This window comes from Jatropha curcas, chromosome 9, assembly GCF_041381405.1.
Source record: "Jatropha curcas cultivar XTBG-Jc1 chromosome 9, XTBG_Jcur_1.0, whole genome shotgun sequence".
NCBI lineage: Eukaryota > Viridiplantae > Streptophyta > Magnoliopsida > Malpighiales > Euphorbiaceae > Jatropha > Jatropha curcas.
Window position 1 is genome coordinate 1789505 of NC_143159.1, and position 16614 is coordinate 1806118.

Sequence of the window (16614 nt, forward strand, 5' to 3'; positions counted from 1 at the left end):
CTGGTCATTTATTGAGTAAAAAAAAAAAAAAGATAATCCTTCCATCCTAAAAAAAATTGATATGTTTTCCATTTTTTATATTATAAATTACTTTTTTTAAAAGTATAATTATTATCTTAATTTTCTAATATGTTCTATTTAATATATATTGTTATCAATAATTTTACATTTTTTTAAATACATTGGAGGATAATAAGTCCATCAATAATTTTTCATTTGATTTAATAATTTTTAATATTAATATAAGGTTATAGTAAGGAAAATATTTTCAAATAATGTTATTTTTTTAATTTATGTTAAAATAGAAATAAGATATCTTTTTTCGAATAGAGCAAATAAAATAAAATAAATTGTGATAATTATTTGCATGTTACAATTTTAATTAATAGAGGTAGATAAATCATATCCGATGTATTAATGTTATTTATTTTTTAGCAGAGTAACAATATTATTTATATTTGTTTATTAACGAGATAATGGCTATATTAGTCCACCTCTCAGAGGCCTACCAGTAATGAGATAAGAAATTAGAACTAAACGGAGCCGTTGCGACTTCGCCTGAGGGTATTTACGTAATCTTGATACCTATAAAAACCAATTCTAAACCAGCACGCCTTTCTGCTCACTGAACTGCAAACTGCTCTAATCCAAGACTGCTCACAAACAATGGCGGCGATTTCGTGTCACTCTGCGGTTCCATCAAACAAAGTCTCTCTCTCCTCGTCTTGCTCTGCTTTCTCCAGTAATCTTCTGTCGCGGTCTTCCCGATTTACCAGTGCATCGGTGCGATCTCAGGCAATTCATGGAAGAATCTCATGCCAAGCTTCTTCCGCTACATCTTCATCTTCCTCTTCCGTCAATGGCCAAGGTACGTTTTTTTTTTTTTTTTTTTTTAAAAAAACTCTGAAGTTTCTCATTTGATCTCGTTTAAGCGAATGCCACAGTTTCATCGTGAATATTTGTCGAAATGTTTCGCTGTTTGAATCCAATGCCGTGAAATTAGGGTTTAGACACTGTTTATAAGTACATTGCGGCTGTGATGAGAGTTATGTCAAACTTTGGATGATTTTTTTTTTTTTTTTTTTGCACTAGCGTTTTGCTAGGGACTCTTCAATGGCTGAAGAAATGTTGGCTTCGTTGAACAATGTGGGTATCTTAAGCCCTTGTATTTCTGACTTTTTTTGATTGACGAGAGACTGTTAATAGATCAATGGTAGCGGGCTGCTTTCCATTCCGACTTGTAATTGTATATTCAGAAAACAAACAAGACGATCTTGACGGTTGAATTTTAACAAGTAGAGAAGTTTCTACAGCATATTAGAATTTTTCAATTTTGCTGTGATAGTGGTTTATGCACATCATTGCATGATTAGAAGCCTTTTTATGCATAAACCTACTAATATGTACAATTAGATCTAATAAATGATTGCAAGCACTGTATTTCGTTGTCTGAGGCCTACGTGTACTACTATCACTTGCAGTTTAAGATAGTTCTTATTGTTTATTTTGCAGCAACGCCAGAGAAGACGGATTTTGTACACATTAGTGATTTTGACAAATCCACTATTATGCGGATATTGGATCGAGCTGCAGAGGTCAAGGCTTTGTTGAAATCTGGAGACCGGGCATTTCTTCCATTTAAAGGAAAGACAATGGCTATGATCTTTGCAAAACCTTCAATGAGAACACGGGTTTCATTTGAGACTGGATTCTTCTTGCTTGGAGGCCATGCTATATATTTAGGACCTGATGATATCCAGATGGGAAAACGAGAGGAAACTCGTGATGTTGCTCGTGTTTTATCTCGTTATAATGATATAATCATGGCACGTGTTTTTGCTCATCAGGTATGCTGGTGAGTTTCTTGTGTTTATGGTAATTCCTTCTGATGATAGAGTAGCCAGTGATTCTTTTTGGAATATATGATATGTATATGCATGTGAACATATACCTGCATTTGTTTGTGTATTCACACAAAATCAGGTACGATATGTATGACATGTTACTGAACTGCTCAAAGATTGTTCAGAGATGAGATTTTCTTGAAATGTCTCATTAACCTAAGCTTTTTAAGTTTGTTGGAAAGTTTCTTTTTGCATACAGGTATCTATAGATGCAGTTAATCACTGTTTCTCTTGCAGGATATTCTTGATCTGGCAAAGTATGCATCTGTACCTGTCATTAATGGCCTGACTGACTACAACCATCCTTGCCAAATAATGGCTGATGCCCTCACAATGATTGAACACATTGGTCAGTTGGAAGGAACCAAGGTCAACTCATTATGATACCTTTCATTGTAGTTTTGTTCATCTTGGCATGTTTTATATTCATCATTTATGTGTTCCGGGTTTAATCTGATTCCATATGCTATAAAATCCAGGTTGTCTATGTCGGGGATGGGAATAACATTGTGCACTCTTGGTTGTTGTTGGCATCTGTTATTCCTTTCCACTTTGTCTGTGCCTGCCCTAAAGGTTTTGAACCAGATGCAAAAACAGTTGAGAAGGCACAGCTGGCTGGAATTAGCAAGATTGAGATTACGAATGATCCAAAGGAAGCTGTTGTGGGAGCTGATGTCGTATACTCAGATGTGTGGGCAAGCATGGGCCAAAAAGAAGAGGCTGCACACCGCCGGAAAGTATTTCAAGGATTTCAGGTATGTGTATTATTCCATATGTGACAGTTTTTTGCTCATAACATAAAAATATGTGAACTTTCTATGCTCTTGTCTGTAGTAAATAGCTCTTTCAAGTCTATCATATGCTGTGAATATATTTTGATTTATAATGGAAATCAGAAATTTTTGCTCATTACCTTCTATGTGAAGCCTTAGCCAATTATAAGTGCTGTTTAATTCCTCACTGAATCTGAGAAACTTGTATACTGGCTACTGCTAGCCCTGCAAATCTGGATAATATAACCTGTTGGGTTAATGTGCTTGTACTATTCTTTTGATAATTTTGCATAAAACAATTGTCGAACTATGGTTCATATTGATGATATTTTATATGATGTATATTGCAGGTTGATGAAGATCTTATGAAAATAGCTGGTCCAAAAGCTTATTTCATGCACTGTTTACCAGCAGAGAGGGGTGTGGAGGTGACGGATGGTGTCATTGAAGCTCCAAACTCTATTGTCTTCCCACAAGCTGAGAATCGCATGCATGCACAAAACGCCATAATGTTACATGCGCTCGGTCTTTGAGTTCCTTTCCTACTATCCAGGCTCGGACCATGATGTGAAGCACTGCTGTCTAGCCCGTTGGATAGAAAATGTTCCCTTTGGAGTTTGAGTTCCAGTTGGAATAGATGTAGAATGATGACATGAGCACCATTCCGTTTTATTTTTTTATTGTTCTTATTAGCTGTAAGTTAAGAATTCAATCAATGTGGTTTGAATTACGAGTATGCTTGAAGAAACTTTAGAATCATCTGGAAGCTACTCGTCAGTTTTTGCGTCCAGTGCATTAGATGTTCCAATTTCTGAATCGTTTCTTTTATTTCACTAGAAGCAGAACATATGATAAAATAGATGTGGGCTCTTCCTTGCCAGCTCTCGTTTTTACAAGTTACATAAATAAGAAAAAAGAGTGCCTACAATAATTTTCCTATTCCTACATTTGAGGGTTCAATCTCAGAACTGTATGTTGCAGCAATTACATGTTTGCCTACGGTGTATGCTATCTGAAGCGGTTTAACTGACATTTTCTAGCGTTCTTCTGCACTGAATTTGTTCCAAGCATCCTGGGGGCCAAAACATAGATTAGTGAGATTTATTGAGACAAGGAACAAATAAACTTATTGGACCACGTATGATCCATTTATGCTTGGTTCCATCTCAAGCGCCAATTTGAAATGTAAGCCTCCCCTAAATACTGCATTATTGCAGCTTCTTTTTTACTTTTTTGTTTTTTTTTCTTCTTTTTTTCTTTCCCTCTCCCGTGAATCGGGTCTACTTGGTCATTGTACAGTTATTATTTAAGCAAAGAGAGGGAGCACACCTTTAGAAGATCAAAGACTTTCTCACACGTGTATTTCTGCTGTATGCTTGCACCCCTTTGCTGCAACTTGTCAGGATGAACAATGAGTGTCGCTTTACGGTAAGCTTTCTTCACAGCAGCTGTTGTTATAAGATCCGTGAGAGGAATTGGCTGCCAACCACTATCAGGGCCAAGGATCTGCAAGTTATATAAAAATAAACAAAATAACTAGTAAGTAATTGTGATTCAACTATACAAATTCTATGCACAGCTGGATATTCATCTTTCTGATCATCAATGATAGAAATTGCTCTCTCAGAAAACAAACAAACAAAACAAATGATAAATAATTACTAGTCAAAATATTATGACAAGCTAAAAGCCAGCTAGTCAAAAAGAGAAAAAATGCCTACCAGTTATTTTCCACTGAAAAACGGTTTTCTATATAAGGATGAAGGTCTACATGTATGAGACTAGTAATGTGTTTTAAACCTTACAAAGGGAATTTCCAAGGAAAAGACTTTTTTTATCATAAAGTGCAAAAACAAATACTAATTGCCTAGAACCCTGCTATCCCAAAGAGGTCTGGCATTGTGGAAGTAGAGTGATGTGTAAGCAGAATTTATGAACAAGTAGAAGATCTGCGCATACATATTGTAGAGTTGAGAGCAGGGCACGCAGATTCCTCTCCTTCCCACTTGACCAACGTTTGACATCAGCATCCAAAGTTTCAGCCAATCTCTGCCATAAAAATACAATCGAGGATGGTAAGGAAAACATCCACAACCTTTTCATTATTGCAAGACTATTGTATTCCTAATTGAATAAAAATTTACATTTCTCTCTGCTTGTTCTTTCTGAGCAAGAAGATCGCGCATATTCTTCTCTGCAAGAGCTTTTGCCTGAAAGTGAACTCAGAAGAAGAATGCTTGTTGAAGTTAGAAAATTTACAGTTACTATATTCAAATGAGAAGCAAGAAGCTTACAGCACGTTCTGCTGTCCTTTGATTTCTTGCTAGTGTAGCTTTGCACCTTTCAGTTGATTCACCATTAACACCACCAAATCTCTCTGTTCAGCAGGGCAAATTTATGATGCAAAATATGCATTGTTCAGAAGCAGTCATATGGTAAAACAGATCCTAATATGTTTGATAGATTCTATTGGGTTTACACAACAGGAGGTATTGCATACCATCATGACTTGAAGAGCTTGTATATCTTGAACTGCTGGAAGGACCTGAACAATTAGATTGTAGATCCTGTAGAAAATTCAACGTAGGAAGTTTCCTCATCACTAAACAAAATGATCACAGGAAAATGTAACAAAAATATACTGTAAAGTAACCTACGCTGGATTTCATTACAGCATCTCTTGAAGCACCAGAAAACTTCTCAGCTGCAGACTTTTCAGACTGATTTTTTGCCTTAAAAGTAGCTTTTTCAGACATTGCTTTTTCCAAGGCACGTTCCCTGGCTTCAGCAGTTGCTCTCTCTACTGCAGCACGCTCAGCCTTTAGTTTGGCTTCCATAGATGCCTTCTCAGCTGCTGACTTGCTATTAGCTTCTGCACAAGCCTTCTCCAACCTTTCTCGGGCTTCTGCCATTACTCTTTGATTTGCTCCTGCAGTTGCTCTCTCTGCAGCAGCCCTTTCTGCCCTTTCTCGCGCTTCAGCAAAAGCCCTTTCACGAGCTTCCCGGATTGCTCTTTCAACAGCGATTCTTTCCTTTTCTTTTTCCATTTCCCTCAATTTCGCTTCATCCTTTCTCCTGTGATGTTCCTTTTCCAACTCCACTTCCTTTTGCAAACTATCTTCAGCTCCCCTCTTTTCTACTGTCACAGTTTCATGATGACTTTCCTCCTTTTCATCAGTCCTTTGGTTTGTTCTCTCCTCCTCAGATGTTCCTATGCTCATTCCTTCACCATAAAAACTATGTGCTTGCTGGCTTGCTTGCAAGTTGCTCCTAATATTCACGAACTTTTCGTCAGAAGAAGATTCAGAATATGTCTCATCTTCATGATTAATAGCAACTTCAGATTCTTTGACATCATTATTTTCTCCCAATTTACAAGCTGTATCTTCAGCGTCCTTTTCTGGGTCCTTCTGTGTCTTGGACTGCATCCCGTTGCCTAACAATCTTTCATGAGAAGATACACAATCACTCTCATTTTCTTCATCATTAGAGCCAATTACAAACTCGCTAGCATCCTCATAATGTCCATCCAGTTGAGAAGTATGTTCTTCAATATCCTTTTCCTGTTCACAGATCCTCTCATATTCTGTCTCATCACCTGAACATGAATGTGCCTTTTGCTTCTTAATGGCATCAGGTACAACGAGGCCTTCCTCTGAGACACCAATTTCAAAATTCTCTTCTTCCTCCATGTCATTTGACTCTTCAACTCCTTTTAACCTTTTTTCAGTCTCTTCAGGAAAGGAATCTTCAGTTACCTCCACTGTCCTCCTATTGAATTCATCTGCAAGTACCTTGTCATTCACTTCCCCACTGCCAAAATTTTCTTCAACTCCATGGGCTTCATCAGCTTCGCCTGCAGTATCATTGTCATCCAGCCTATATACATTAAGATTTGCTGTAAGATGGTTCTCCTTGTATCTAAAAGCAAGTTGAGCAACTTCAACATTGTTCTCATCTTTTGTCTCCAGATGAATCCCTGTTAGTGTCCTCAGAGTTTCTACCCATTCACAAGTTCTTTCTTTCTCAGTTTCATTTATCTGAAATACCTTGTTGAGAATCTCATTCTGTTCAGCCTCTTCAAGGCCCTTATTGTCTTTTGTCCCGCAATCCTTCCTAAGTCTCTTCTCACTTCCTTTCTCATCCTGAAAGTCATTAAATCTAACCTCAGTTGCTTCTTGTTTATGAGCTTGACCTGAATTCTCATTATCCTTCGGCTTGGAGACATCATTTGGTTTCTTCTTGTTTTCTTCTTGAATCCAACCCTCTTGTTGTTTTTTTTCACATTCTACCCTTTCCAAACCTTCTTCCTGTCCCTTCCCATTTCCTTCGTGTCTAAGAATTTCATCTAGTCTCCTCTCATTCTCCTCTCTAACTGGAACTTCAGTTGATAGATTCCGCCCTTTCTCTTGATTTTGTGCCTCTCTTTGTTTCTTCTCAATTTTCATCCCATCATGAGCTTCATTGGGTTCCTCCACATTCTCTATCTCCTTCAGCTCTTGGATTTCAATTTTTTCATTTTCTTCTGGTTCATTAAGCCTTTTCTCTATGCCCTGAGTTTCTTCCTGTTCATCGGGCACTTTAGGTGCTCGATCAGCTTCTTCATCCTTGAAAGCAACTCCGGTTTTCTCTTGATTTTCTTCCTGACAAAAAAGCTCTTCAGTTGACTTGATATTGTTACGGTACACATTCCATTCAAACAATTTTTCCACTGGATTGAGTTCCCTCTCAATTTCCTGCTTATGGGCCCCCTCTAGTGCTTCTTTCTTCTCATGCTCCATCGGCTTCTTGATGTTTTCCACTCCTGTCATCTTCTCCTCACATTTTTTTTCACTAGCAGATGGTTTCACCTTCAGGACATTGTTTACCAGCTTGACCTCCAACACCATTCCATTGCGTTCTCTGGTATCAGCAGGTTCAGAAAATCCTTTCACTGCTTTCTCATTTTCTGGTTCCAGCCCATGATCCACTTGAGTCTGTTTGAATCCACTGCTGTGATTTTCTCCAACAGCACTTTGCACAGGAGATGATTTCTTCACATTTCTGACGTCTGGAGTAACTTGGTTAGCTTTTATTGCCTCATGCTCTGCTAAGCTGGTAAGATCTACTTTCTGATGCATTTCCTGAGGCTTCTCACTCGAGCTGTTTGCTTTTTCTGCAGCTTTAACTTCCCTTCTCTCAGCTTTCAACCGATTAACACTTGGTTTCACACGATTTGCAGTGCCTTCCTTCCTTCTTTCCATCAATTCTTTAGCTATTTTAAGCTTTGCTTTAGCCTCCTCTATCGCCTTACTCACAGCAGCTGCTGAGGTAGCTGCAGCAGAATTAGCATCAATTTCCTCATCAAGAAAAGGAGGTGAGTAACTACCGGCAGCAACTTCAGAAGCATCGCCTCTAAACACCCTGAAACTTGAATTCATTGACCTAATGGACCCATCACCGTTATTACCAAAATTAGGTAGTGTGCTTAGAGGTGACATTGGCGACTGCTGTGTGCCGCGGCCAATTTCAAATGCATCAAATGATATGTCATTTGAAAAGGATCTATTCCTACCAGGTTTTGTCCGAAAGTCAGCAGGATTTCTAGAGGTATCTATGGCAGCACCTCTGGGTTGGGGACCTGATACAACTTTCCGTAGTGTTTTCTGTTGCATTATCCCCTCACTGACATTAGCAGCAGCAGAATTAGCATCAATTTCCGCATCAAGAAAAGGTCTTGAGTAACTACCAGCAGCAATTTCAGAAGCATTACCTCTAAAGCCCCCAAACTTTGAATTCATTGACCTAATGGTCCCATCCCTGTTATTACCAAAATCAGGCAGTGAACTTAGAGGTGACATTGGTGATTGCTCTGTGCCGAGGCCAATTTCAAATGCATCAAAGGATATGTCATTTGAGAAGGATTTATTCCTATTAGGTTTTGTCTGAAAGTCAGCACGACTTCTAGAGGGATCTACGGCAGCAACTCTGGGCTGCGGACCTGATACAACTTTCCGCAGAGTTTTCCGTTGCATTATCCCCTCATTGACATTAATATTCATATCGGCATCATTTAATACAGCTTGTAAAGGCTTGTCACCTCTCATCATCCGTGGGGGATTGATTTCACCTATCAAACAATTATTACCAGGAATGGCATGAAGTTGAGCAATATGTGTTATTCCATTGGTCCCATTTTTGCTTCTTGGGTTGCTTTTATCATATGATGAATTGAACTGTTTCACACCATCAAATGACTGGAAAGATACTTCAGGTGATGGGGCTTGTTTCTCTCCTGAAAAATTTGAATGCTTTGGCTCTGCAGGGCAAAACTTTGCTTCAGCTGCAGCCCTACACAACAGTCTCATGATCAGTTTTCAACATCAACAAGTAGAATCTAACATAATAAAGCTTTGCCATGCTTTTGGCATATGTAAACATTTAATAAAGAAAATTATGGCACAGAGAAAGAAAGAAGACAATACAAAGAAAATTTTGTTGAAAAAACAGCACAATTGAAGCAATGACATATGCTCATCAGACAAAAAGAAATCAAACCTTTCTCAAGCTCAAATCCACAACATCATATTAAGAAGTGATATACACCAGCTCATCTTTTCAGATCAGAGTAGGAACACCAATTGTAGAAGCAAAACTACACTTCATAACCAAGAAAGCTCATTTTTTTCCAATTTTTATTTCCATTGAGAATTGGAAAAAGAAAAATGTGGACTTCTGTTAATTAACAGGAAACAACCTAAACTTTGAGCATTTAAACCCATTAATTAAGCAACCCCTGTGATTATCAAAGATCCTTCTTTGGCGGGTAAATGTACAACAAACTTCAATTTTAATTTCTTCTCTTTTCATGACAATTTGAAACGTATTTTTGCTCTAATAACCAGACTAAAAAGAGATTAAACGTGTGCATAAATAGACAAAAAAAGTGTTAAGCATATTTAACGAACTATACCATACCGAGCTCCCTTAGATGAACTCTTCACTTTCTTTGGTTTCGCAAACAATTCCTCATAAGGCACAGCAAAATCTGCATCTCCGAAACCACCAAATATCTTCGAGTAATCTGGCCTCGAGTTCCGTGCGTCCACCGATGACTTGCTATCTTTCAGGTCAGGGAAATCAAGAATCGGAATCGAACACTTACTAGAGCCACCAAATATCTCTCCATAATCCTCCATGCGAGAACCGGAGTTCGCTGCACCAACAAAAACGCCGTCGTACTCGTGCTTTCCACTTAAGCTTACACCATTAGCGAGCTTTTTAGAGAAAGTAGTAGCAGAGGAAGGATGCTGATAATCCATTGCGAGAGAGAGTATTTAGGGTTCACGCGTTTGGTTTTTGCTTTCTCTTCTTGGTTCTTGCTTCTCCTCTGTTTTGTGACTTTTGTCTGGTCTTTCCCTGCATAGAAAAATTCTGCAGAGTCAGACACGAGAGGAGAGAAAGAGAGAAAGAGAGGAAGAAGAGAAGCAAAGAAATAAAAAAATAAAATCCCAGAGATTGAAAATTTTTAAAACAATGTGGGGTCATCGTAAAAATGTCAGTGTGTAGTACGGTAGCGGTCGGCGATTTTTAGATTGACGATATTAATGAAGCTAAGTAAATGATCGGCCGATTAGTGTGAGTGGCGCGTGATTGGCTGAGCCGGTAAAGTTAATCGATTGGTTTTTGCGTTGTCGTTTAGCATAGTGTTTGTCGATGGGGCAAGCTGTCACCAATCGACGATAACATGGGGTAGTTTTGGTATAATGTAAAAATACAATAGCGAGTGTTTCTTGGAAGTAGGCAGCGGTGCCTAATGCGTATAAGCTTATGGAGTTACGACTGCGAGTCCTGGCCTGGAATATGACGTGGCATACTTTAATTGCGTGGATGTTAGCGTATTACACGTAGAAAGAGACGTCCACACTGTATTTCAAAACTTTATTTACAATATGATCTCTGCTAATCACGCCTGTGCACAAAGAGAGAGTTTTAATTGTAATTAAGTCTCGAATAAAATTAGATGGTCTATATTAGTATACCGGTGATTTACAGAAAAAAAATTTTATTTACAAAATTAATGGTCCAACCAGTGTTAGTAACCTGCACAGACATCGACTCAATTAGAGAATCGGATGAATGAAATATTTGTTTAAAAACAAAATTACTTTGCAAATATAATTAGATAGAAAAAATTTGTCTAGATTAGATCAATTTCTCTATTTATAAATCAAAAAATCAAATTAATGAAATTAAAAATTTTTAAATTATTTTTTAACTTAATTATTTTTTTCTTTCAAATATATATTCAGAAATATCTCGAATAAGAATCATATATTTCTGGTTAGATTGCCAATTGACGGTGGTTTTCCAAATGAAGAGATTTATAATAACGTTGCAGATTCTCTAAAATCTTAATTGTATATATATGGCAACCCAGCAAACTATCAATTATTACAAAATTTAGCCACTTACTTCACATGGGACAGCAGCAAATAAGAACTGGAAAACCAACCAACTTAAGACAACTCAATTTGGGACCCCACAACTTATATAAATAGACAAGTGGCCTTTCAAATCCAAGTCATACATACGCTCTGTGGTCGAAACCAAGAATTTTGAACCGGCAACCAATCAATCATGAGTTGAATTAAAATCTTGGAATTTTGGTGTTTTAGACATATATTAGGTACATCTCTATCATCACTTGTAATGTCAATCATCATCAACAGCTTCCCGTTAGCTGGCTCATATAGCTAATATGTGAAACTATATGAAAATCTTTTTTGCATTTATGTTGTCTTTCAACTCTTTCCTTTTCATTTTACTTGGGATTTATTAACAAAGAAGCTGACTTTTTGATCATTTAACTAAAGCATCCAATTATGAATAGCTTTTTCTTGTTCATCTCAATCATTATTATTATTCCATTAATGATATTTATATCAATCCTCAATTATTATGACCTACAAAGATGATAGCATGTCAATTTTTCTTTATCTAGCGTTGTAATTTTATGATTAAAGTATCAAATTATAAGAGAAATAATAATAAATATAATAATAATAATAATAAAGATAAATTTGGGTAGCTCTCTGCCCATCTCCATTTATGCTTCTGCAGAAAATGCAAGCTTAAATCTGGGTAGGTGCTTATGGACCAAAGAATTTACACTGTACTCATGTGCTTTTCATGTGCTTTTTTTTTTTTCCTTTGCTAACGGTAACATGAGGCACAACTACTTTATAACCGCAAACCAACAAAGATTTTAAATGCAAATATCTTTTTACTGTTGTGTAGTGATTACTGATTAGTGAATCTACTAAAAGTATGTATGGTTTAAGGATATTCCTTTTTGAAAATTTGAGGTAAATCTCAGAAGCACTTCACAAGGCAATAATGGCAAGGAAGAAACCAGGATCCAAAGCATAAAAAAGAAAGCATATCCAGTTGCCTTTTGTCTTCACTTTCTTTTTCTCCTTTAGTTGCTGCTTTATCTTTTATGTAATAACTTGGTGACTAACAACTCAGCTCGCTCAGCTTTAAGAACCAGATAAGTACGCAAGCAAGCAAAACTCTGAACCCAAGATGGCTTCTTTTTCATTGGGGAATGCAAACAAATTTCTATGAACCAAAATTGTAATTTTTGGACCCTCACGTGATATCAATATCATCTATACTAATCTTGAAGAATGTATAAGTGATAAAAAAAAAAAAAATCCTCTTTATTTACTATTTAACTCAAAAAATTAAAGCTAACGAATAAAGTGAGATTAAATCTTAATTGATAAGGAGATGGGTAATGTCGGATGCATAAGGGTAAATGAACCGGGGGGGGGGCCACTCTTAAATTTAAAATTTTTAAAATTTTGCCTCATGAAAATGATAATGTGGATTTTTTTTTTTCTTTATTTGCTCCAAATATTCTTATCCCACAATTTGAAAGTCTGGACTCATCACCGGTGTCGGAAAAATAATAAACCAATTGAGTTATTCTTGGATTTGCATAAAAATCGAACAATCAAATATTAATTTGATGTGATTTAATAAGGAATCATAAAAAAAAAAAAAAAAAAAAAAAAAAAAAAAAGGCTAACGTGAGAAATAGTCTGAGAAGTCCAATTAGAGGGTGCAGGCCCATGAAAGAAGAAGAACCCGAGATAATCGAAGCCCGCGAATGTATCAGCCAGTTAATGGGCCACCTTCGTGGGCCAGAATTTTGAACCTAGGCCTTAGCACAAATGACTGGGCAGAAAAAAGTAAACTAGTAATGGATCTACCCAATTATTACCCATCCTCCTCCATTTCAACTCAGTAAGAGCTCTGTCCCGTGCAACAAGTCACCTTACTCTAGACTTAAGCTAAAAGAAAAGAAAACCTGCGAATGCTTTTTCCGCTCTCTTATTCTGACAACTATTAAATCAAATAGAGAGGTAGTGAGTGAGTTCCGGTGTATAGAACGGCAGCGTAGGTATCAAAAGAGAGGAACAGAGAGTAAAAAATGTTTAGGAACCAGTACGATACAGACGTAACCACATGGAGTCCAGCCGGTCGGCTGTTCCAGGTAGAGTATGCGATGGAAGCGGTGAAGCAGGGTTCGGCGGCTATCGGACTCCGATCTAAGACTCACGTGGTTCTCGCGTGTGTCAACAAGGCCAACTCTGAGCTATCCTCTCACCAGAAAAAGATCTTCAAGGTCGATGACCACATCGGCGTCGCTATCGCCGGCCTCACCGCCGACGGTCGGGTTTTGTCACGCTATATGCGATCCGAATGCATTAACTACAGTTTCACTTACGAGTCCCCGCTTCCGGTTGGTCGGCTTGTCGTTCAACTCGCGGACAAGGCTCAGGTTCGATTTCTTTGGAATGTCGCAAATTAAATTTTTGGAATTTTCAATTGACTTCCAGTTGTTGCTGAAATTTTGTGGTGAATTGATTGCTTAACGTTTTACAGATCGTGGGATACGCGGGGTTTTGATTTTAGGTTTAGTACCTAGCGCTCAGTTAGCTGTTTGTCTTGTCTGATAATTAAATGCAATAGACTCCTTTTTTACCTTGACCTTCGTACCGGTAAGTTGTCATCTTAATTTGGCCTTGGCAGCTGCTTTGCGACAATCAGGGTTTACTGAAGTGCAATGCACACTGTTTAGTTCAGATGACGTTTAGAACATAGGTTGGGACAGTAGACTTAAGTTTAGGTTAAAAAGAAAAATCCAATTTATGAACATTACTTCTGTTTGAATGCTGTTTCAGTTTACCTTCAAAGCTCTTGTTTGTCATGGTCAGATATTATTACAGTACTTCATCATTTTGAGTTTTTTCTATATATGACTTATTCTCATGTTGATATCTGTTCAATAATAAATAGAGTCCTTTTGGAATACATGCTATCTTTGATATGTTAAATGGTTCTGATTGGATAAAATGTATAATCCAATACAAAAGTAAAGAGGGCATCAAATAGGAATTATAAGTTTGTAAATGTTATTGGTTGTTTTCATGTCCTCTGGCTAGTATTTTCATCAGGTTTGATTTCAAATATTACTTTTCCATTGTTTTCTTTCCTGGTCATGCGTGTTTAGTGATGCATGTGTTTACCAAGTTGATGAATGCTTTTATTGCAGTGGGAACTTTAGGATGCTCTAGCTTTCAGATTGAATTTCTAGAAGTCTAGAGAATTGTAGGCCATAAGTTTCTGTGATGTTTAGTTTTTCTCAAGTTGGGAAGTGTCGAGTTAAATTTTGATTGTTGTTCAAATTGGTCATTGACGAATGCCATGCCCCTGCTTTACCCATCTTTCTTTTCCTGTACTCAATGTTTTGTGTTGAAATTGAGACATGATCGGAGTTGATTTAATTAGTATGTCTATAAATATGTGCCTAACGCAACTACATTTAAGCATCAAGTCAAAGAAATAAACATTATATACCCTTATCATTTACTAACAAGTTAATCTGGGATTTTCAAGTGACTTTTATGTGATTGCTATGATTATGCATCATTCTTTAACCTATACAGGCTATACTGACGCATTGTGTCTAGCTACAGAATCACATGGTATATGAGATTCGTCTTCAATTTCAAAGACTTCATATGCAAGAAATGGAAACATAATTTATATGCATGTGTAATTATAATTACTATTGGATCACTAGAAAAGATGTCCAGGTTGGACAAAAGAGTTTCTTTTTTTCTTTTTTTGCCTTTATTTATACAATGTCCAGGTGCTAAAATTGTAAAATAGATATGATAATTTGTCATACTATGCATTTGCGTGCTTACAATCATGGTGTGTGACCAACTATTGGGCAGATGAAGAAAAAATTTTAGGTGGCTTCACATTGTTAAACGAGTTTAGTTATATCTGTGATTAACATTGAGAAAGATTAAATGTTAAGACTTGAGTTGCTTGGACCATGGCTGTTAGGGTCCATATGTAAAACACTATAAAAGCATGATTTTCTTTTTGCATTGAACAAACTTCTAGCTTTGGTATCTGACCACAATATGCAATATTTTTCTCATTGACATCTTGCTCTCTCAAGTCTCTGAATTTTCTAGTTAGAAATTGCTCTAACACTAATGTGTTGATGCAAAATCTGTTATTGCATGTAAAGTTCCTAATACACCCTATGATCTGCGTAATTAATGTGTTTTCCTGCCCATCTTGGAACAATTTCAAATCCAAATCTTGACATTGAGTCATGAGATTTAAGGTTTCATTTTTTTTTTTTTTTTTTAAAATGTCAGGATAATCCTTTTGTAAGTTTTTCTCCAAATTGATGGTAAGAGTGGAATCTATATGCATATTTTTCTGCTCTCCCATGTCATTTGTTTTCCGCATCTCAAAGTTACTGTGACCTTATTGCTAGTGTCGTGTTTACACTAAGTTTAAGTTTTTGGTCAAATTTGAGTCTAGTATAGGTGAGCTTTACATCCATCAGGAGTTGATGTAGGTGTAACTCATTTGAATTGCAGGTCTGCACCCAACGCTCATGGAAAAGACCTTTTGGTGTTGGTCTGCTGGTAGCGGGCTTGGATGAATCTGGAGCCCATCTCTACTATAATTGTCCTAGTGGGAACTACTTTGAATATCAAGCTTTTGCTATTGGATCTCGCTCTCAAGCGGCAAAGACATACTTGGAACGCAGGTTTGAGAACTTTATGGACTCTCCACGGGATGATCTGATCAAGGATGCTCTCATTGCAGTTAGGGAAACCTTACAAGGAGAAACACTCAAGAGTTCCATCTGCACAGTTGCTGTAGTAGGAGTTGGGGAGGCATTCCATATACTGGATCAGGAAACTGTGCAACAATTAATTGATGCATTTGAAATCGTTGCCGAGCCAGAGGGTCCTGCTGCTGAAGCTGAACCTGAGGCTGAGCCAGAGCAAGGTGCCGGGCCTGACCAGGGTGCTGCTGCTGCTGACCAAGGTGTGGCTCCAATGGACATATGATGATGCAGGAAAAAAAAAGGCTGTTTCTGTGTCCTAGTCATTAGTTGATGTTCTCAAACGTGTTTGCAGGATTTAGTCGAAAAAACTGAGTGGCACCATGAAAGACATAGTTTTCTTGGATTTTTCATTTATGCAATTATCTTTGCTTCATTGGTGCAGACATTTTTATGCTAGATGCTGGTGAATTTTTATCTATAAATTTACGTTAATACTCGAAGACAATCATTCAACTCGATGATTTTCCAATTCAAAGCTCTTAGTTTATGTCAGAGTTAATTTGACGTTGACCCAGACGGACAGCATAGGCAAATTGCGAGAATTAGAACACTGAAAACTTGCAACCTCAGCACATTTGCCTTTCAAATTATATTGATCTGGAAATTCTTTTTCAATGAGTGAATGCTTTCTGTTTCTGAAGTTGCTATCACAAGAAATTCTGCTTGTACTTAGACAACAGATGAAAGATTTACAAAGCTAAATGGTTTCTTAGCTTGGATG

General features: G+C 37.2%; 3 protein-coding genes across 3 annotated transcripts; 2 read left to right on the top strand and 1 right to left on the bottom strand.

Moving 5' to 3' along the window:
• Positions 1-610: 610 nt before the first annotated feature.
• Positions 611-3493, top strand: OTC (ornithine carbamoyltransferase). Its single transcript, XM_012216504.4, has 5 exons — positions 611-868; positions 1513-1847; positions 2142-2273; positions 2384-2659; positions 3028-3493. The coding sequence occupies exons 1-5, from the start codon at positions 667-669 to the stop codon at positions 3208-3210; spliced, it is 1128 nt and encodes a 375-aa protein (XP_012071894.1). The 5' UTR covers positions 611-666; the 3' UTR covers positions 3211-3493.
• A 33-nt stretch (positions 3494-3526) lies between these two features.
• On the bottom strand, positions 3527-10168 carry AUL1 (auxin-like 1 protein). The gene is made up of 8 exons (XM_012216506.4): positions 9635-10168; positions 5335-9007; positions 5178-5244; positions 4972-5054; positions 4822-4887; positions 4637-4726; positions 4007-4183; positions 3527-3749 (listed from the first exon to the last, which is right to left on the bottom strand). Exons 1-8 carry the CDS (start codon positions 9976-9978, stop codon positions 3714-3716), a joined length of 4536 nt encoding a protein of 1511 aa, XP_012071896.1. The 5' UTR covers positions 9979-10168; the 3' UTR covers positions 3527-3713.
• Positions 10169-12966: 2798 nt separating this feature from the next.
• Positions 12967-16338, top strand: LOC105633819 (proteasome subunit alpha type-1-B). Its single transcript, XM_012216503.4, has 2 exons — positions 12967-13508; positions 15637-16338. The coding sequence occupies exons 1-2, from the start codon at positions 13158-13160 to the stop codon at positions 16114-16116; spliced, it is 831 nt and encodes a 276-aa protein (XP_012071893.1). The 5' UTR covers positions 12967-13157; the 3' UTR covers positions 16117-16338.
• Positions 16339-16614: the final 276 nt, after the last annotated feature.